The sequence below is a fragment of the Diadema antillarum genome, unplaced genomic scaffold (genome assembly GCF_040938485.1).
Source record: "Diadema antillarum isolate AM-2024a unplaced genomic scaffold, OU_Dant_1.0 seq00000929_RagTag, whole genome shotgun sequence".
In the NCBI taxonomy this organism is placed as follows: domain Eukaryota; kingdom Metazoa; phylum Echinodermata; class Echinoidea; order Diadematoida; family Diadematidae; genus Diadema; species Diadema antillarum.
The window spans coordinates 151,325-169,436 of NW_027271780.1; the positions used below are offsets into that span (position 1 = coordinate 151,325).

Here is an 18,112-nt window from a genome sequence, read left to right on the forward strand (position 1 = left end):
TGGCTGCAGTGATCCATTTCTCCCCTTGTTGTATGGGGTACACAGCAGGATCATTGTGACGGCACATATTTGTATAACCTCTTGGGTATTCCCCAACCAAGCTTCCTCTTTGAAAAAACAAAAACAAAAACACACAAAGTTGCACAATAGATTTACTGTTAAGAGCCACAAGAACGAGGCAACTATTGCAGACAGTTCGGTTTACGTACTTTTTTCAAAGGCTGTGACACACTTACACTTTACAAGCAAACAACAGCTGAGTTTCTGAGTTTAATATCTACAATGATCATTAATGGCACTGCTTACAATATACATGATACACAAATTGCTGAAATGACTAATTGGAAATTGTATGTCTGCATACTTCTAAGCCTTTGATAGCAATGGAACAAAGCCTTTGCTTCAAATGATGGTGTTATATATGTACAGCTACTGACAATGAAATGAGATGGCATTGCAATATTTCCACCATAATCCTGGTTATGAAATTCACTTTTGCTTGAATCCTACAGCTCACAATCTAAATGTGTGATCAAGATCAAATTCCTTTTTCTCATGCATTCTATGTGATTTGATAAAATAGGCAATCACCTAAAGGTACTTTACCATGAGTATACTATACTGCATGTCTGCGTAACTGTGAAGTAAGGTAAATAAAGTGCAGATGCAATCCAAAGATGAAATAGCGGTAAAGAGACAAACTCCTTATAAATAGGAGTAAAACAAAGACAAAACAATTTATAAAGAAACAATTGCACTACCACATGTTCACCGGTGCCCAAAGGAATAATGGTTTAACATATTTACATGTTGACTTGTGAATTCACAAGAAGGTATCAACTCAATATGATCCCTATTGGTACAATTCTTGATTTTGAAAAAAAAAAATAAGCACAGTATCTACAGTATATGTACAGTGTCTCACTTGAATTCATACACAGACAGGCAAACAGAGTAAAATAGCTCTGTAAACACCAATGATAAGACAACATAGTGAGGAGCCACTTTAATTGGCTCAGTTGATGGGATCACAGGCTCTTCAAGTCCCCGGTTCAAGCCCACAAGTAGGGCAATATTGCCCTCCAGCGAGGCATATATCACCCAGTCACTTCCTCCTGTGGAAGTCTCATAAACACTTGTTAGGAGCATCTAAAAACTTCCATTGTGTCACCAAAAAAAAAAATAAATAAATAAATAAATAAATAAATAAATCCACATCAAAACATCAATACCTCATATCTTCAGGTGCTATATATTCAGACCATTATCTGCATACTTTAATCACTGAAAGTACAATGAACAAATTTCACATTCATTAGTATCTCCACCTTGATATCACCTTTCAGGATTGACACAAACACCTAATTATTACCTTGAAGTTGTCTCATTTTCCTTTTCTTTTTTGTTCTTGTTTTAGAACAGTAATTTATGTAATGACAAAACAGAAATAGGTTTTTACAACTGCCAAACCAGAACCAATTTCAGTCTGCATGTCCACTCCTTTGTGTCTGCTAGAATAATCATCATGTATCACATTTTCTTGACTCTCACCTTAACAATGTGTGGCACCACTTGCCCAGTTGGGCAAGCCCATATTTGAAATGGTGCAAAACTCTCGCTCAAACATGAATTTTTACTTGCCCAAAAAGAAAGCGAAAAAATATCAGAAAATGAAATACAGAAAATCACGGGCCTGATACGGGCTTGATAAAACACAATCATTTGAATAAACAGCATGTGCTGAATCACATACATTGGAGTAACAAACTTGGTTCGATCAAGTGCTGGTATTGCATTGCAATGGGGCTTCTTCACGTAAGTGTTGGAAAGATGAGGAAATAAAATTAAAGTGCTTTGCACTTGTCACTAAAAAGTCATTACCTTTGCCCAATATGGGCAAACATTATTATCTCATTGTCCCAAAACACTGGCCTGACTTTGATTTTTACTTGCCCCGGGCAATCGGGCAAGTGCTTACCAGGTATGTAGCACCTTGTAAACTGGCACAGTATAGCCTGGCATGTCATCTGAAGAACCAGATTGGGATATTAACACATTATTGTCCTCATGATGATACCTACAATGTGTGTGACATGCTGTATCCTCACAGGTCAACTGAAGGTGCTCAATGGAAGTGACATGGAGTCATTACAAGGCCAGAGATTGTAGAGACCTGTGTCACAGCACCACATTACCCTAATAAAACTTGCTGACCATTGAGCTTAGAAAAATGCAACATGAGGCAATTTGCATGGTATAAACTTATTATCTGTTATAAGTCAACAGTTTTATGTTCTGCCAAATTTCAAGGTACAGCAATTTGTTTGAAGTTCTCAAACTTTTACAACCCAACTGAAGCATACTTTTTTTGACACAGATGTTAGAATTTTTGACAAAAAGCAAGAATAGATAAAACCATATCATTGGAATTTACTGATAGCAGTCTCAATATCAATAAATAATAAACATTTCAAGAAATTTCAGCTGAATAAGAAGATAAGTACGTACCAACAGATACACATTTATTGATTGACTTATGTTGTGCCTAATTTTGCACACGCCAGACCACAGCTAAACTTTAATGCTAATTTCCCAAACCTGAATCTACACTTCACCTCACGGTCAGGTTTCGTTCTGTTTTGCCAGGGTCTCCTAAACACAATGAGGCAGATGAAATATGCATGGAAAACTTCTATGATCTTGAAATTTCACAATGTCCTTCTTGTTTTTGCTAGGATCTCCTAAATAAAATGAAGCATATATGAAATATCAGTGAAATACTTCTATGATATTGAACTTTATCAAAAATATTAAAAATTTTCAAAAGCAGGCAACCAATGTTTGGTGTCTTCGTTGGCTCTTGTTGCAATGGGTGATATTGCAAGGTGTGCTCGCAGAGTAAAGATTCACTCTAAGCATGCATCTGCAGTCAGTTATCTATATTCAGTTCTGGAATACACATGTCCACTAATAATTCTGTGTTCAAACTTCAACACATTTTTTTTTTTTTTTTTTTTTTTTTTGTCCATGCACCGTTTCTTGAGTAGTAACAGTGCAGAAATTGCCAAAAATGACAAATATCACCTTCCTCTTCTACACGTTTGCCATCTCTGATAGATTGAAGTACCATGTGGCTATCTGTAGTTGATTTTGCTTGCTTGTTTGAATGGCTGACCTTGACCAGTGTCCATCTTTGACCATTCACTCTACTATTGAAATCCAATACATTCTACAAGATATGTAAATAGGTGAACATGCAACAAGCATCACTTGACTCTCATTAAGTATATGAAGAGAATAGCTAAAGAAACTGGTACCAATATTACTCTTTTCAAGAAAAATCACACTGCCCAATGTGCAATTTAGGATATTAATGTATAAAGCAAAGGGGTTTATTAATATTCTTGCTTGTACGTATACACCACCACTCAAAGTGACTTCATCATGGGCTACCTGATTTCTGCAAATCAATTGTTTCATCAGTTTCTTATATGGGTTACACAAAGCTATAATGATACATGCCAGAGCAAAGCTTCGGTTTCTCCTACCTATCACTTCGTGAAAACCTCTATATATTCATTGAGGATGATTTTAATCTGGAACAGGGGTATAGAATTACATCTAGAATACATGTTTTGACATTTCCTGTAAGTCCTGTAAACTTATCATTACTAAATATGTGGACCTTACAGTGGAAATACACAGCTTCATTAATGGGGAGAAAGAATTCACTCTTTGATGTTGTTGTTTGTTTGTTTTTCCAAGTGATGTCACGTGTGTGTATTTCGACTAAAAAAAGCTTGAAAACAATACTTCTGCTTCACGAGGCTTGTTAAAGTACACCATCCAGTTGCCCTCGCCATAGCAACGAGCTTTGCCGCAATCCAGCTGGATGGTGAGAAGCTCATCCTCCGTCTTTTCTCTGGTTGCCTTCTGCTCATCCTCCGTCTTTTCTCTGGCTGCCTTCTGCTCATCCTCAATCAGTTGGACCAGGTCCTCTCCCGTCTTGACCGGCTGGATGCCTGGGCCGCTCTTCACGCTGAAGTGGGCCCTGCTGCCTGTGCCGCAAGTCGGTGACATCGCTGTGAAGATGCACTGGTCATCCTGGGTTCTGCTGATGGCAGCAGACTCCCCACCATCAGCGGGATCCACACTCGCCCCGCCATCCTCGTCCCAAAGAGGGAGATCCTCCTGGTTCAGCTTCAGCCGAAAACCCAACGACCGGGGAGTGACCAAGAGCCCGATGACTTTCACTCGGAGAGCCTTGCCGATGGCCTTCTGCACTTGTTCCTTGCTGACATACTCTTTCGTCTTAGTTACCTCGCCATAGTTGCTGTAGAAGGCGGTGCAGTGAAGCATGATTGGGCCAACCACGTAATCCTTGGATGAGAAGTACTTCTGTGGATCTGAAGGAGGGTATGACCAATATGATGTGATATTAAAGGATTTCTCTTCTGCAAAATAAGGACAGTTCACAGATGTCCCTGTGCAACTCTGTGCAAATTCAGAACAAATGCATCTTTATTCACCAGATCTAAAAGGCAAAAAGAAAGGAATTTTTAAAAAGAAATCATATCTCATTCTAAATTTCTGACCTGACTGTACATTGGCATGTGCCTAAGTTCACAAAATTTTACACAGGGAATTTCCCTCTTCTAGAACGTGATGATTGGAACATTCTTGGGTACATATAATAACAAGGAAAAGTAGAAATTACGCGGTGCGTAACATATGTCCCCGCCGGAAGTAGCATTTTGTAACAAAATGTGCAATATAGGTAAAAAATCAAGGTCAAAGGTCAAAGAAGTCAAAGGTCAAAATTCTGTGTAGAAGTTTTGAAGCCCTCACCTAGTGCTATCACATAAAGCAAACGGAATCGAAATCGGGTTAGAAATGGCGAAGGAGTAGCATTCTGTAGCAAAATGCACAATATAGGTCAAAAATCAAGGTCAAAGGTCAAAGAAGTCAAAGGTCAAAATTCTGTGTAGAAGTTTTGAAGCCCTCAACTAGTGCCATCATATAAAGCAAACGGAATCGAAATCGGGTTAGAAATGGCGAAGGAGTAGCATTTCGTAGCAAAATGTACAATATAGGTCAAAAATCAAGGTCAAAGGTCAAAGAAGTCAAAGGTCAAAATTCTGTGTAGAAGTTTTGAAGCCCTCACCTAGTGCCATCACATAAAGCAAACGGAATCGAAATCGGGTTAGAAATGGCGAAGGAGTAGCATTTTGTAGCAAAATGTACAATATAGGTCAAAAAATCAAGGTCAAAGGTCAAAGAAGTCAAAGGTCAAAATTCTGTGTAGAAGTTTTGAAGCCCTCACGTAGTGCCATCACATAAAGCAAACGGAATCGAAATCGGGTTAGAAATGGCGAAGGAGTAGCATTTTGTAGCAAAATGTACAATATAGGTCAAAGGTCAAGGTCAAAGGTCACGACTGAAATTCTGTGTAGAAGTTTCAAAGCTCCCATGTAGTGCTATCATATAAAGCAAACAGAATCAAAATTGGCTCATAAATGACAGAGAAGTAGCAAATTGAAGATTTTGATCACACGGACGCACACACGGACGGACGGACACACGGACGGACGGACACACGGACGGACGGACACACGGACACACACACGTACGGAGCCCGTTTCATAGTCCCCTGCTCGAACTCGTTCGGCGGGGACAATAAACTTGAAGAAGAAGGAAAGAAAGGGAGAGTAAAAGGTACCATGATCCCCCCACTACCAAAAGGCTGCGAGAACTCTCCCAAGGCACTCATGTGATAAACAGCAGTTCATCACAGAGAACCTATGGTTTCATATGAAATCATACAAACTTGAAAAATAAACATTCAGTATTTGCACAAGTCATACTACAGATGCATTAAAACACAAGGGAATGATATTGTGGCAGTTCTATGTGCATGGATGAATTCAAAAGTGTTCAAATCATTAACCCTTATAATGTGTAACTGCACATGAGGCTCTAACTTTTGCAAACTATTTTATTTACAAGTACACACTGCATTTCCATGGAAATTTTAAAATAGGGCATGGTAAATGCTACCAAAGCTACTTAATTGTAATAATGTGTTCATCACATGGTGAATATCACAGTGATGCTATGGGGATTATGTGATTCTTACTCCCAGTCAGATGGTTTAAATAAGAAAAGAAGGAGAGGTTCTGATAAGGTAAACCTTTACAAGGTAAGGCAAAGAGCAGCTTTAATAGCATGTCTGCAGCCAAATTTTATAAAAGTAAAAAGCTTCTATGCAGCCTGTAGCTGCGCATTATTAAGGCTTTACTATAGGTTTTCCCGGCCAATTTCGCACTTTTGTCAGTCCATTTGATAAAAGGTTCATTCAATTTAGCGAAAATCGTCGTCACTGCACATTCTGTCATTCGAAATTGCAAGTTGGTCGTTCAATTTAGCATTTCGATCAATGAAATTTGCACATGTGCCTTTCGAATTCGTAAAACGAGCATTCAAATTGGCACGTGCTCTTCAGTCATTCAAATTCGCCAACACTGGCCGAAAGGGGTATTTCAGTCATTCAATTTCGCGTATGGGCAGTCAAATTCCTAACATGTTCATTCAAATTAACGTCATGTTATTTCTCTTTTGAAAAGGTGATAACATTTAAACGCGTATTTCTATGTGACTTTTTGTTTCATCCACGCACTGTTAAGCAGTAAAAGTATCATATTTTTTACCATATATAACTCGAGTTTGTTGTTCTGTAACGCCCCTTTTCTTTCATACATGTCATTAATTAGGCCTACATGTACCAATACTACAGATTAACTTCATCTTCTTACAGTCATGACAGCACAAGTTAGATACAGACGTATTTCTCAAGAAGACAGAAAAAGAATTATAGGAACATTTGATGATCATAACCTTGACTTCCTAGAACTGGCCGACACACTCGGAATAAAGCACTCAACGGCCAGATAAGTTGTGGCCATGTACACACGATGCACTATATCTTCGGACTGGAAGAATCACTAAGCATATTGAAGAAAAAAAAAACAGTTGCCAAAATCTCTAAAATAAGTACGAAAATATGAAATGTAATGACGCTTGCAAAACAATAACTGCGTTGACAAAAAAGAAAGAAAGAAAGAACCAAAGCATAAACATGCGTGCTAAATTGACTGCAAAAGATGTTAAATTGGATGCCCAAAAATGAATTTGAATGAACGAGTGCGGCATGTCCGTGATCACGTGACCATATCATACTAAATTGAATGAACGAATAACGAAATGGTGCTTGTTTTACGAATTTCAATTGAAAAAGTGTTAATTAGAATGAGGCTAAAGGTAATTTGAATGCTCCAAAATGAATTTGAATGAAGAGATCATAAAATTGAACTACCGAACATGTCATCTACGCTAAATTTCGCTAAATTGAATGCAGCAATTAGGAAATGGACTGACAAAAGCGCGAAATTGGCCGGGAAAACCTATACTAACATGCAGATGTGACATTGTGGCAGAACACAACACTTAACAAATTAGCTATGAGGGACCATGTCAGAGGTTGAAATAGGGTAATGCAAAATCCTTGTTTTAAAAGGCATCTTGTTACATCCAACTAGGTTGTAACAAGATTCCCCTGTCTGATGGTTTAGTTTCTCAACATGAGGAAGAGCAAAGACAAACATAACATTTTGCCCATTTCGAAAGTGAACACTCATACTCTTCAAAAACATCAATTCACATTAGTATCATAAACATTTTTAGTTTCAACCTTTAAAATTATGCATCATATACATCATTCATTGACAAACACAGACAGACATACAGACAGAGAGAGAGAGAGAGACAGACAGACAGACAGACACACACACACATACACACACACATTGAACAAATTGGATATCTTGCATGGATACAGAAACTGCCAGATTAGGATAGTTATCTCGATACTTTGGCATGCTTTGTGCAGAGTCATGCTAATTGTCTATCTCGTGAACTATTTTTCTTGAGCTGTGCTTCGATCCACATTGCTCATTAAAGAAGAAAAACAACAAAAACAGGATTTTGTAACATGAACTATGATGCCTTTGCATAAACTGCTTCAACCATAATATAGCTCTGTCTACCCCCTCCCCAATAAAAACATTAAAATAAGTCAATGGTGCCACTGCCATTTATGACTTTATCTGGTGAATATATCATTGCACATTTTGAAAAAATGCCTTCTGAATAGGGTCACCAGGAATATGGCTTTGTACTTCTAACCCTTGAACCAAGAAGCCTGAAGCTAAAAATACCTTTACAATAAATAAGGTAACCAAGGAACATGACTCTGCCTTTTTGGCCCTTGAACCAAATGGTCTGAAGCTCACAAATGCTATCAATGCTTGATGTCAGACTAACGACTTTAAGCAGTTTGTCAAATTTTCTTTGCAATTACTGTGATATGTTACTGTGATATGAAATTGCACTCTGTGAATCCAAAATCTGTTCCCATCAACCATAAGGCCAAGTAAAAAAAAGAAACCAGTTTCTCGTCCTCGCGCGCATCGATTTTGGCCGCCGCATCGATTTTTTTACTATTTACTATTTTCAAAATCGCGCTGAAAATACCAAGAAATTCATAATTTTCGTCCCAGCCAGCTCCCGCGAGCCCGCATCGATTTTCAGTTGCCGCATCAACTTTTTTGATATTTACTATTTTTTCGGCCGCCGAAAAAAAAATCAACAATTCACCTACCAATCGTGATGTCTTATTTCTAATTACGCCTTGCGTCCTCTACTTAGCTGTAGTATACAGCTGTAGCTTCTGTACTACGAAGTGCGTATGTAATAACGCATTTCACACTGCCAGCTCGGCAAGAAGGAATGACCCACAAAGCAGTTGAACTGTAGTTGGATGGGCGGGCCTGGGCTGTTGTAATGTACAGCGCACTCGGTACGTCGTGATGTAGACAGGACGTTGAGCACCTTCTGTACATTTCTCTCGTGCTGTTGCCCGCTTCATGTGCTGCTAGATTGATTGCGCAATGTAACCACAAACCCCGTTTTAACGAGATCCGTGGGACCGGCGATATTACCTCGATATAACCGGTACCACATTATAACCATACTCATTAAAAACAAAGAAAAACATAAGCATGACGTCATATACCCATCAATGAAACTTAAACATATCCTTTGTGTTGTTATTACACAATTATTGAGCGTTATTATTGAGAGAATAAAGGGAGATTATTTGTGAATTAGACGAAGAAATAGAGGCTGAAATGATAAGTTAATTCTTTATTGTCATTCTTGTTTGTTAAGCTTTTTCTAAACACCAGCGCAAATATGGGGGCAAATATATACTGTAGAGTAACATACAGGCCTTGTTTACCGTAACTTGCTAGGTATTTTTACGCTGTTGGTGCCCACCGGGAATGCGACGATTTCATGAATCATTTAGGCTGTAATCTTGTACACATGTACAATGTATGATCGTTGCGCCCAAATGGATTAAAAATGCGTTCTTTATTTTCTTCCGAAAATCTCTTGTTTGTTTCTTTTTCGGATTTAGGTTAACATGCGTCATTCAACTGTTTTTACGCTACTGTCACCTGGCGAGATCGCGATGATTTCAGAGTAACTACGTGCGTTGTTTACCGCTAACTTGCGAGGTATTTTATGCTGTTGGTGCCCAGCGGGAATTCGATAATTTCATGAATCATTTGGCTGTAATTTTATACAATGTATGATCGTTGCGCTCGAAGGGATTAAAAATGCGTTTTTTATTTTCTTCCGAAAATCTCTTCGCGTTTTGTACATCCGTTCTTGCACTGTTGAATGCGTTTGTTTCTATTTCCGAGCACCGATTAAGTAGGTTAACATGCGTTATTCAAAAATGTTTACGCTACTGTCACCCGGCGAGATCGCGATGATTTCATTCATTATTTCGGCTTTAATCATACACACTCATATTTCAATTATCATTCGTTAAATGATAATGAACACATCCAGATCTATTCAAACTAATACATGCGTTTGTTTCTTTTTCCGAGCACCGATTAAGTAGGTTAACATGCATTATTCAACTATTTTTACTCTACTGTCACCTGGCAGGATCGCGATGATTTCACTAACTATTTCTGCTTTGATCATACACACTCATATTTAAATTATCATTTGTTAAATGATAATGAACAAATCCAGATCTGTTCAAACTAATAAATGCGTTTGCTTCTTTTTCTGAACACCGATTAAGTATCTCTAGGTTAACATGCGTTACTCAACTATTTTAACGCTACTGTCACTCGGCGGGATCGGGGCGATGATTTTATTATTTCGGCTTTAAAGGGACTGTACAGTACTGGTTGAGGTAGGGATTCATGTTTTGAACATTCCTAAGTGAGATAATGACAAGCCTCTTATGAAATATGAAAGAGCATGTAATTTTAAGAAGGATTCAACATTTATTTGATGAAAATTGGTTTTCAAACAGCTGAGATATCCCAAAAAGTGCTAATAATAAAAGGCGACATGCCCCAACTTTATTAGTATCTCTTTGTTTCACCTTGTTTTGGGATATCTCAGCCATTTCAAAACCGATTTTCATCGAATAAACTTTTGATACCCCTTAGAACTGCATGCTCTTTGACATCTCATAGAGTGGTTTCTGAATATCTCACAAAACGTTAAAAGCTAAATCTTCACCTTGACCAGAACTGTACACACCCTTTAATCATCCAAACTCATATTTGCTCAAAACCAGCAAAAGAACTGGAAGTTGGAACTAAAATTGGAAAGGATATAATGATGAGTTGCACACGCATTCCAATTGTCCATTTTTGGTCAAACTTTATTGTCGCTACATGAAATGTTTTTGAATGCGTTATCTATTTTTTTCTCGTTGCGCTGTGGTCTGACCTCATATTACGCACGCGTTTCTCGCGAAAAAGAAAACCGAATGATTATGTTTAATAATTAGTAGGAACATCAGAAGGTGTTCCTGTGTCTTATCGCGTGATTAAGAAGAAAACATGGAAGGAACGGTTCTCTGCAAAACGGGAAAAGACGTGGATAGCGAGATTTCGGTTTCCAATGTTTCATTTGTCGCGTGTTTGAAAGCGGCAATTTGGTCAAGAAATGGAACCTCGTTATATCCGATCAAATTGCTTATGTTTTTCTTTATCATGATTTACCGAAATTGTCCTCGTTATAACCGGAATCTCGTTACAACCGAACACGTTATAACCGATTCGTTCTGCCATTACATGCAAAGGAAAACGGGACCGACGCGATCACCTCGTTATAAGCGGTTCCTCGTTATAACCGAACTCGTTATAACGGGGTTTCCCTGTAGGAGAGAAGACCAGCCAGCCAGCATAGCATGCGTTCTGGAGATGGAAAAAAAAAAATCGTGGAGTGATGGAGAGAACCGATCTCAAGCGCATGTGTGCACAGCGAACAGCTTTAAATAGTGAATATAGTATTCAACTGGTTCGTATTCTGTCTTTCAGTAAAAAGGAAATCAGGTGGTTGTTTCACAGGGTTGACAATTGGCAGTACTGTCTGCGGCATTTTAAATTCTTGAGTGAATACAGCTGTAAGTTTTCATATGAGAAAAGATCTAACTCAGTAAGTTTGTGTTGTGTTGAAAGGCAAAAATAATGCTATGCATTTCCAGAGATAATGGTTGGATTCATAGGTTCAACAAGTGATGCATAAATGTGTATATTTTATGTTTAAAAAACATGTTTTTTTTTTTCCATACCATTGATATGACTGAATGAATACAATCACAGTGCAGTTAAATTGGTATACTTGTCATGCATAAACAGCAATATACGCAGATTTGGTACTAAATTGTGCATGACTCAAATGATAAGTGGTTCATATCACACATATAAACACATATTACTTTCATTTTGACAATCCTCGAAACAAGGAAAAGTAGAAATTACGCGGTGCGTAATATATGTCCCCGCCGGAAGTAGCATTTTGTAGCAAAATGTGCAATAAAGGTAAAAAATCAAGGTCAAAGGTCACAGAAGTCAAAGGTCAAAATTCTGTGTACAAGTTTTGAAGCCCTCACCTAGTGCCATCACATAAAGCAAACGGAATCGAAATCGGGTTAGAAATGGCGAAGGAGTAGCATTTTATAGCCAATGTACAATACAGGTCAAAAATCAAGGTCAAAGGTCAAAGAAGTCAAAGGTCAAAATTCTGTGTAAAGTTTTGAAGCCCTCACCTAGTGCCATCACATAAAGCAAACGGAATCGAAATCGGGTTAGAAATGGCGAAGGAGTAGCATTTTGTAGCCAATGTACAATACAGGTCAAAAATCAAGGTCAAAGGTCAAAGAAGGCAAAGGTCAAAATTCTGTGTAGAAGTTTTGAAGCCCTCACCTAGTGCCATCACATAAAGCAAACGGAATCGAAATCGGGTTAGAAATGGCGAAGGAGTAGCATTTTGTAGCCAATGTACAATACAGGTCAAAAATCAAGGTCAAAGGTCAAAGAAGGCAAAGGTCAAAATTCTGTGTAGAAGTTTTGAAGCCCTCACTTAGTGCCATCACATAAAGCAAACGGAATCGAAATCGGGTTAGAAATGGCGAAGGAGTAGCATTTTGTAGCAAAATGTACAATACAGGTCAAAATCAAGGTCAAAGGTCAAAGAAGGCAAAGGTCAAAATTCTGTGTAGAAGTTTTGAAGCCCTCACCTAGTGCCATCACATAAAGCAAACGGAATCGAAATCGGGTTAGAAATGGCGAAGGAGTAGCATTTTGTAGCAAAATGTACAATATAGGTCAAAATCAAGGTCAAAGGTCAAAGAAGGCACAGGTCAAAATTCTGTGTAGAAGTTTTGAAGCCCTCACCTAGTGCCATCACATAAAGCAAACGGAATCGAAATCGGGTTAGAAATGGCGAAGGAGTAGCATTTTGTAGCAAAATGTACAATATAGGTCAAAAATTAAGGTCAAAGGTCAAAGAAGTCAAAGGTCAAAATTCTGTGTAGAAGTTTTGAAGCCCTCACCTAGTGCCATCATATAAAGCAAACGGAATCGAAATCGGGTTAGAAATGGCGAAGGAGTAGCATTTTGTAGCAAAATGTACAATATAGGTCAAAGGTCAAGGTCAAAGGTCACGACTGAAATTCTGTGTAGAAGTTTCAAAGCTCCCATGTAGTGCTATCATATAAAGCAAACAGAATCAAAATTGGCTCATAAATGACAGAGAAGTAGCAAATTGAAGATTTTGATCACACACGGACGCACACACGGACACACGGACACACGGACGGACGGACGGACACACGGACACACACACGTACGGAGCCCGTTTCATAGTCCCCTGCTCGAACTCGTTCGGCGGGGACAAAAATAGTAAGATATCAAATAGTAAGGACCTCCCTCATCGCCTTGCTCAAAAAACCCGGACAAGAAACTACTTTCTTTTTTTACTTGGCCTAACACAAGCTCTACTCACCTGGTTTTTGACCCTCCTTGTCTGGTATGAGGGATTTTGTGAACTCTTCAGAAAACTTCTTGTTGTTCAAGCATTCGTCGTAGATTTTCTCTGCTAAATCCCTCAGCTCTCTGGAATTTTCCTCATTCACAAACCAGCCAAAGAAAAGAGGGTAAGGAGCTTGGTTCTTTTCCTCTTGGTCTGAAGGATTGATGAGTATCGATGTGTAGAAAAAGGGAAGAGATTTCCTTTGACACTCATAGAGATTGTCCTTTGTGAGGTTGGGGTCAGCAATTATCACCAACTTAAAACCATCTTTGCAGGCTTTCTCAACTTCAAGACTCTGGTCATGCTGCCCTCTCTCATCTTCACACTGTTTCTTGGCCTGTGAGGGACTCTCTCCCTTCTGGTCCTGACTCAGAGGTTTGACAACCAAGACGTCCTTCCCGTAAACCTCAACAATGGAGTTGACGAGGGACTCATTCTCAGATTCTGGTAGACGTAGAAAGAAGAGAGTCTTTGATTTTTTGATGAGCTCTACTGTCTCTCCATCACGCAGGAAAGGGTAATCTTCTGAGTAACCCATGATTCGCCAAATCCGCTTAACAATCTGTTGGAATTAAAGGGATGAATAAATCGATAAGACTTTTGATAAAGAAGAGAAGTGCTAAATGTTACACATTTCCAAATGATCAAACTCCCTTCTTTCATATCAACAGAATGTCAAGATTTCATAGCTCTCTCCATTGGTCTCTCTTCAGTCTTAGGTAAGGGGGGGGGGAAGCATTTCATGAAGCATTTTGTCCATCAAGGGTATCAGTTTATAACAGTTTGTCAGTAAAAATATCTCACAAAATAATTCATGAAATGGCCCCCAGGTCTTGCATGCCCATTACAACTTTAAGCATGCCACTGTCATTATGATGTATGTGCATGCCATCTACCACATATCCATGAACCGACTTATCATCGATGTAGGACTGATAAATAATTGCAGCACCGTGCATATGGTAAGCTAGTAAAAATCACACATGAACATCTAGTTTCGAGGGTCATACTGATATCATGTTCCTTGCCCTTCAAAACTTCAAATGTATCTTGAAGATACTGGGTGTTTTTTTTTTTGTTTTTTTTTTTTTGGGGGGGGGGGGGGGTTGAAAAAGGCTAATTTTGATTTGAGTGACAAATAGATGGTGTAACAGTAACACACAGACAGGTACATGTACTGTACCAGTCGACCCTATATATATGCAGTATATTTTGCACTGTTCCCATTTTAGTGAGCTGACTGATATTCATGGAATTGACTCAAAAAGATATTGACTACACCATTACACAAATATATTGTGTACCTTAAAGTGGTAAATATCACTTAATAATTCTTTTGAAAAGAGATCATATTTATAATTTTTCATTCCCACACTGTGTTTCTCTATTGAGGATTCAAGCACATGGAAAAGAAAAGCCCCAATTTGCAAAATGTGATGATTTATACAGAATTCCAATGCATTGTCATGATCAAATGAAAGAACATAAATCTTCATTATCAAAGATGCAAGTTGTACTTTAACTCAAAACTCATTTTCAATGAAGAGTTTTCTTAATTTCAACTTCTGCAACTTGAATTGCAACCATATTTTATTATTTCAACTTGAACAAATGACACCTCAGCAAAATTGTATTTCAAAGCCAGATGGATCTAGACTGACAAGAACTGTAAAGACTGGTCTTTGATAATTTCGGTAGAAAAAAGAAAGAAAGGAAAGAGTCCACTGCTGTGAGCTGTTTAACTAAGCATCTAGAAATATATCCACATGTAAAGATTTCACTAAATTAGACACGATATGTTCTGGATTCCTGCTGGTAATTTTATGATATGAGCAGTGCACTGAAGTGTGACATTATTGGCATCCTGTCTTCAAACTGTGATGTGCATTTTACTGCATCTTTAATACAAAACTTTGCCTGAAATTTACTTTTTCTCCAATATAATGATTTCTCATTGCCAAGTTTCATTGAAGTCTTCATACCAGTTTGCTATTGATTTTATCTTGTTCTTGGTCCCTTACACTCCGAACTTGATCGGTCCTTCATCTAGGCACTGGCTTCTCAAAACCCTGGAGCTGGACTGGTAGCGTCACAGACATACATTACTTACTTGGGTTTACTTGGGTGTAGAGACGTAAATGCGTAAAGTATCTGCTTATGTGCCCCTCGTCACTATTTGTCTCTGATGTGGGTTGTACTTCAGCGGGCGGCTTTCCCAATGTCTCTTTTAAGTACAGACTTGAATTGGTTTACATGTACCAGGTCTGATGGCCTAACGTCATGACCCAATGCAACTAAATCCTAGTACATGGATTATGATAACCTGGGCCTGGCAATGTCCATTTCTGCTTGCTGCATGCTGTCCAATAAGTCAAGGTATAGCCTAGGTACAGCCTAACCCGGGGCGCACCTTGGACACAGTTAGGCCTATAACTTCGCGTTCGGGCTGGTCGCAGTACGTGAAGTAATAGGTACACGAAGTATTACTGTGACAACTTACAGTTACATTGCATGGCTGGCGGAACCGTGGGGGCCGTGGGGGCTCGGGCCCCCACACTTTTTGTAGGTTCTACACCATAAATATCACAAGTTCAAAGGAATACATAACTATAAGGTGTAATCACTTTGGGCCCTCACACTTTTTTTAACAAGCAAGTACGTCAGTCGTAAGTGGCACTAAATAGAAATAGATAGATATCTGCAAACTGTCGACGTACAACTTATACAAGCTGACATTCTTATAATCTTAGTGACAAGTACAACAAACACTAACTAATTGCCAATTGTGCAAACAAACATATGGTCATACTGTGTCTGTGCTAGATCTAAACCAGGACAGGACACGCGCCATCGACCCACGTGGCACAGAAAGGTGGAGAAAAACGATTTCCTCCGATTTGCAGGTCAGATTTTCCTTCAGATTTTCCAATTCCTCCTGCTCCTGCCAGGTGCTAGGTGCTGGTGGTGGCAGCTTGAACTTCCTCTTCTTCGTAAGGATCGTCCTAAGTGACCTAACTGACGAGACGTGACCTGAGCTGAGCTCACAACGTCCTCGACATCAAATGGGACCTGGTACCTGTGAGCTGTGATCCTCAGGGGCCGGCGCAAGGCCTCGTCTAGATGCCTCAAACTTTTTCTGTAATATCAAAAAGTACAACAAAAACAACGCGATGCAGCTGGAAAAGGGACGCGACGCGACGACGCAGCTAGCCACTGAACTTTTGATACTCAGTAGTGGGTTTAGCGATGGCTTATGGAACGCGATTGTCGTTGATTTATTTAATTCCAAAATACTAATATACTTGTCCAATTTCTTTAAGATATATTAACATTGATGGATTATTTTTTCTTCAATTCAAATCATTTCTAGCATCATGCAATGTAAACAATTCTTAAATTATGACGAAACATTACCAAACAAATGCCATACACCATTAATCCTCAGTGTGTCTTATCGCGCTCCATAGACTTTGGGATTCCCCCTTGGCTTACGTCAGTCGTCGGGAATACTAGTACTAGTAACAGTCCGGCAGGCAGGGGTCCATGGGCTCCCATAGCCCCACCCCACCCACAAACTTTTTAAGATATTTCAAAGAAAAAAAATAGTAATAACGATAATTTTAATGATTTTAAAAAAAATCAAGGGAACAGAATTCCCATATTTTCTGAAGATTCCATCCTTACGTTCGTCTCTGTGTATGTGAGAGAGAGAGAGAGGGAGAGAGAGAGGGAGAGTATGTGTGTGTGTGTGTGTGTGTGTGCGTGTATGTGTGGGGGTGTGTGTGTGGGTGTGGGTGTTGGGGGTATTAGTATTATTACTTACAGCAACCGTATTCTTTACGAATTAAAGGTGGCCGAAATGATTTTTTTTTTCGAAAAAGGAAATTACACATATAGGAAAATTATTTCTAAGACCAAGAATGACAACGCTTCTAACAAAACTCAGGGAATATCAATATAATTTATTACATGGAGTTGTTTAAACAAAGGAAAATCTTTTTGAGTTTCGTTTTGTTGAAAATAACCGGTGTTCTTTTTTTTTTTTTTTTTTGGAGTAATCGGTAGAAACATATAAATATTTATTTTGGGATTCAATTCAATTCAATTCAATTCAAAGTTTATTTCATTTTTCGACAAAACATATGTTTCACTTCATTTAATAACAGAGAATAAGGTAAGTAGAACAATTTAAATGAAAAGACTACAACAATTGAGGACCTATAGTAATCATACATTGTATGGTAAGAAAGAAACAGAAGTGATCAAAGTGAAGTACATGTATACCGTTGCTTTAAGTGCGAAAAATGGAGGGACCCACTAAAAAGACAGAGCTTGTAGTATAAAGTGGGCCCCTCAGGAGAAGAACATCGATGAAAAGATAAATTGAATCATCGTAGATACAAAAAAAAATAACAAAGTGGAAGAAGTCTGGAAGCCCACTAAAAATTAGATTAACAAATAAATACATTTATTGTGTGTATATGTTAAGAATTTGTGGCAGAATGAAGTGATAGATAGGTTTGAGATGACAGATCTTCGAAAATTTTAGTGATGGAAGGATGATTATTTTGGTGTTATGGGCAGGGACCCAAAATAAAACTTTACACTACAATAATTTTCATTTTAAAATACATCATTTCTA

The 18,112-nt window shown here is 38.5% G+C and overlaps 1 protein-coding gene across 1 annotated transcript; it reads right to left on the bottom strand.

Moving 5' to 3' along the window:
• Positions 1 to 3,782: 3,782 nt before the first annotated feature.
• LOC139741436 (2',3'-cyclic-nucleotide 3'-phosphodiesterase-like) lies at positions 3,783 to 16,583 on the bottom strand. Its single transcript, XM_071652017.1, has 3 exons — positions 16,547 to 16,583; positions 13,444 to 14,032; positions 3,783 to 4,406 (listed from the first exon to the last, which is right to left on the bottom strand). The coding sequence occupies exons 2-3, from the start codon at positions 14,006 to 14,008 to the stop codon at positions 3,790 to 3,792; spliced, it is 1,182 nt and encodes a 393-aa protein (XP_071508118.1). The 5' UTR covers positions 14,009 to 14,032; positions 16,547 to 16,583; the 3' UTR covers positions 3,783 to 3,789.
• Between the last annotated feature and the right edge of the window lie 1,529 nt (positions 16,584 to 18,112).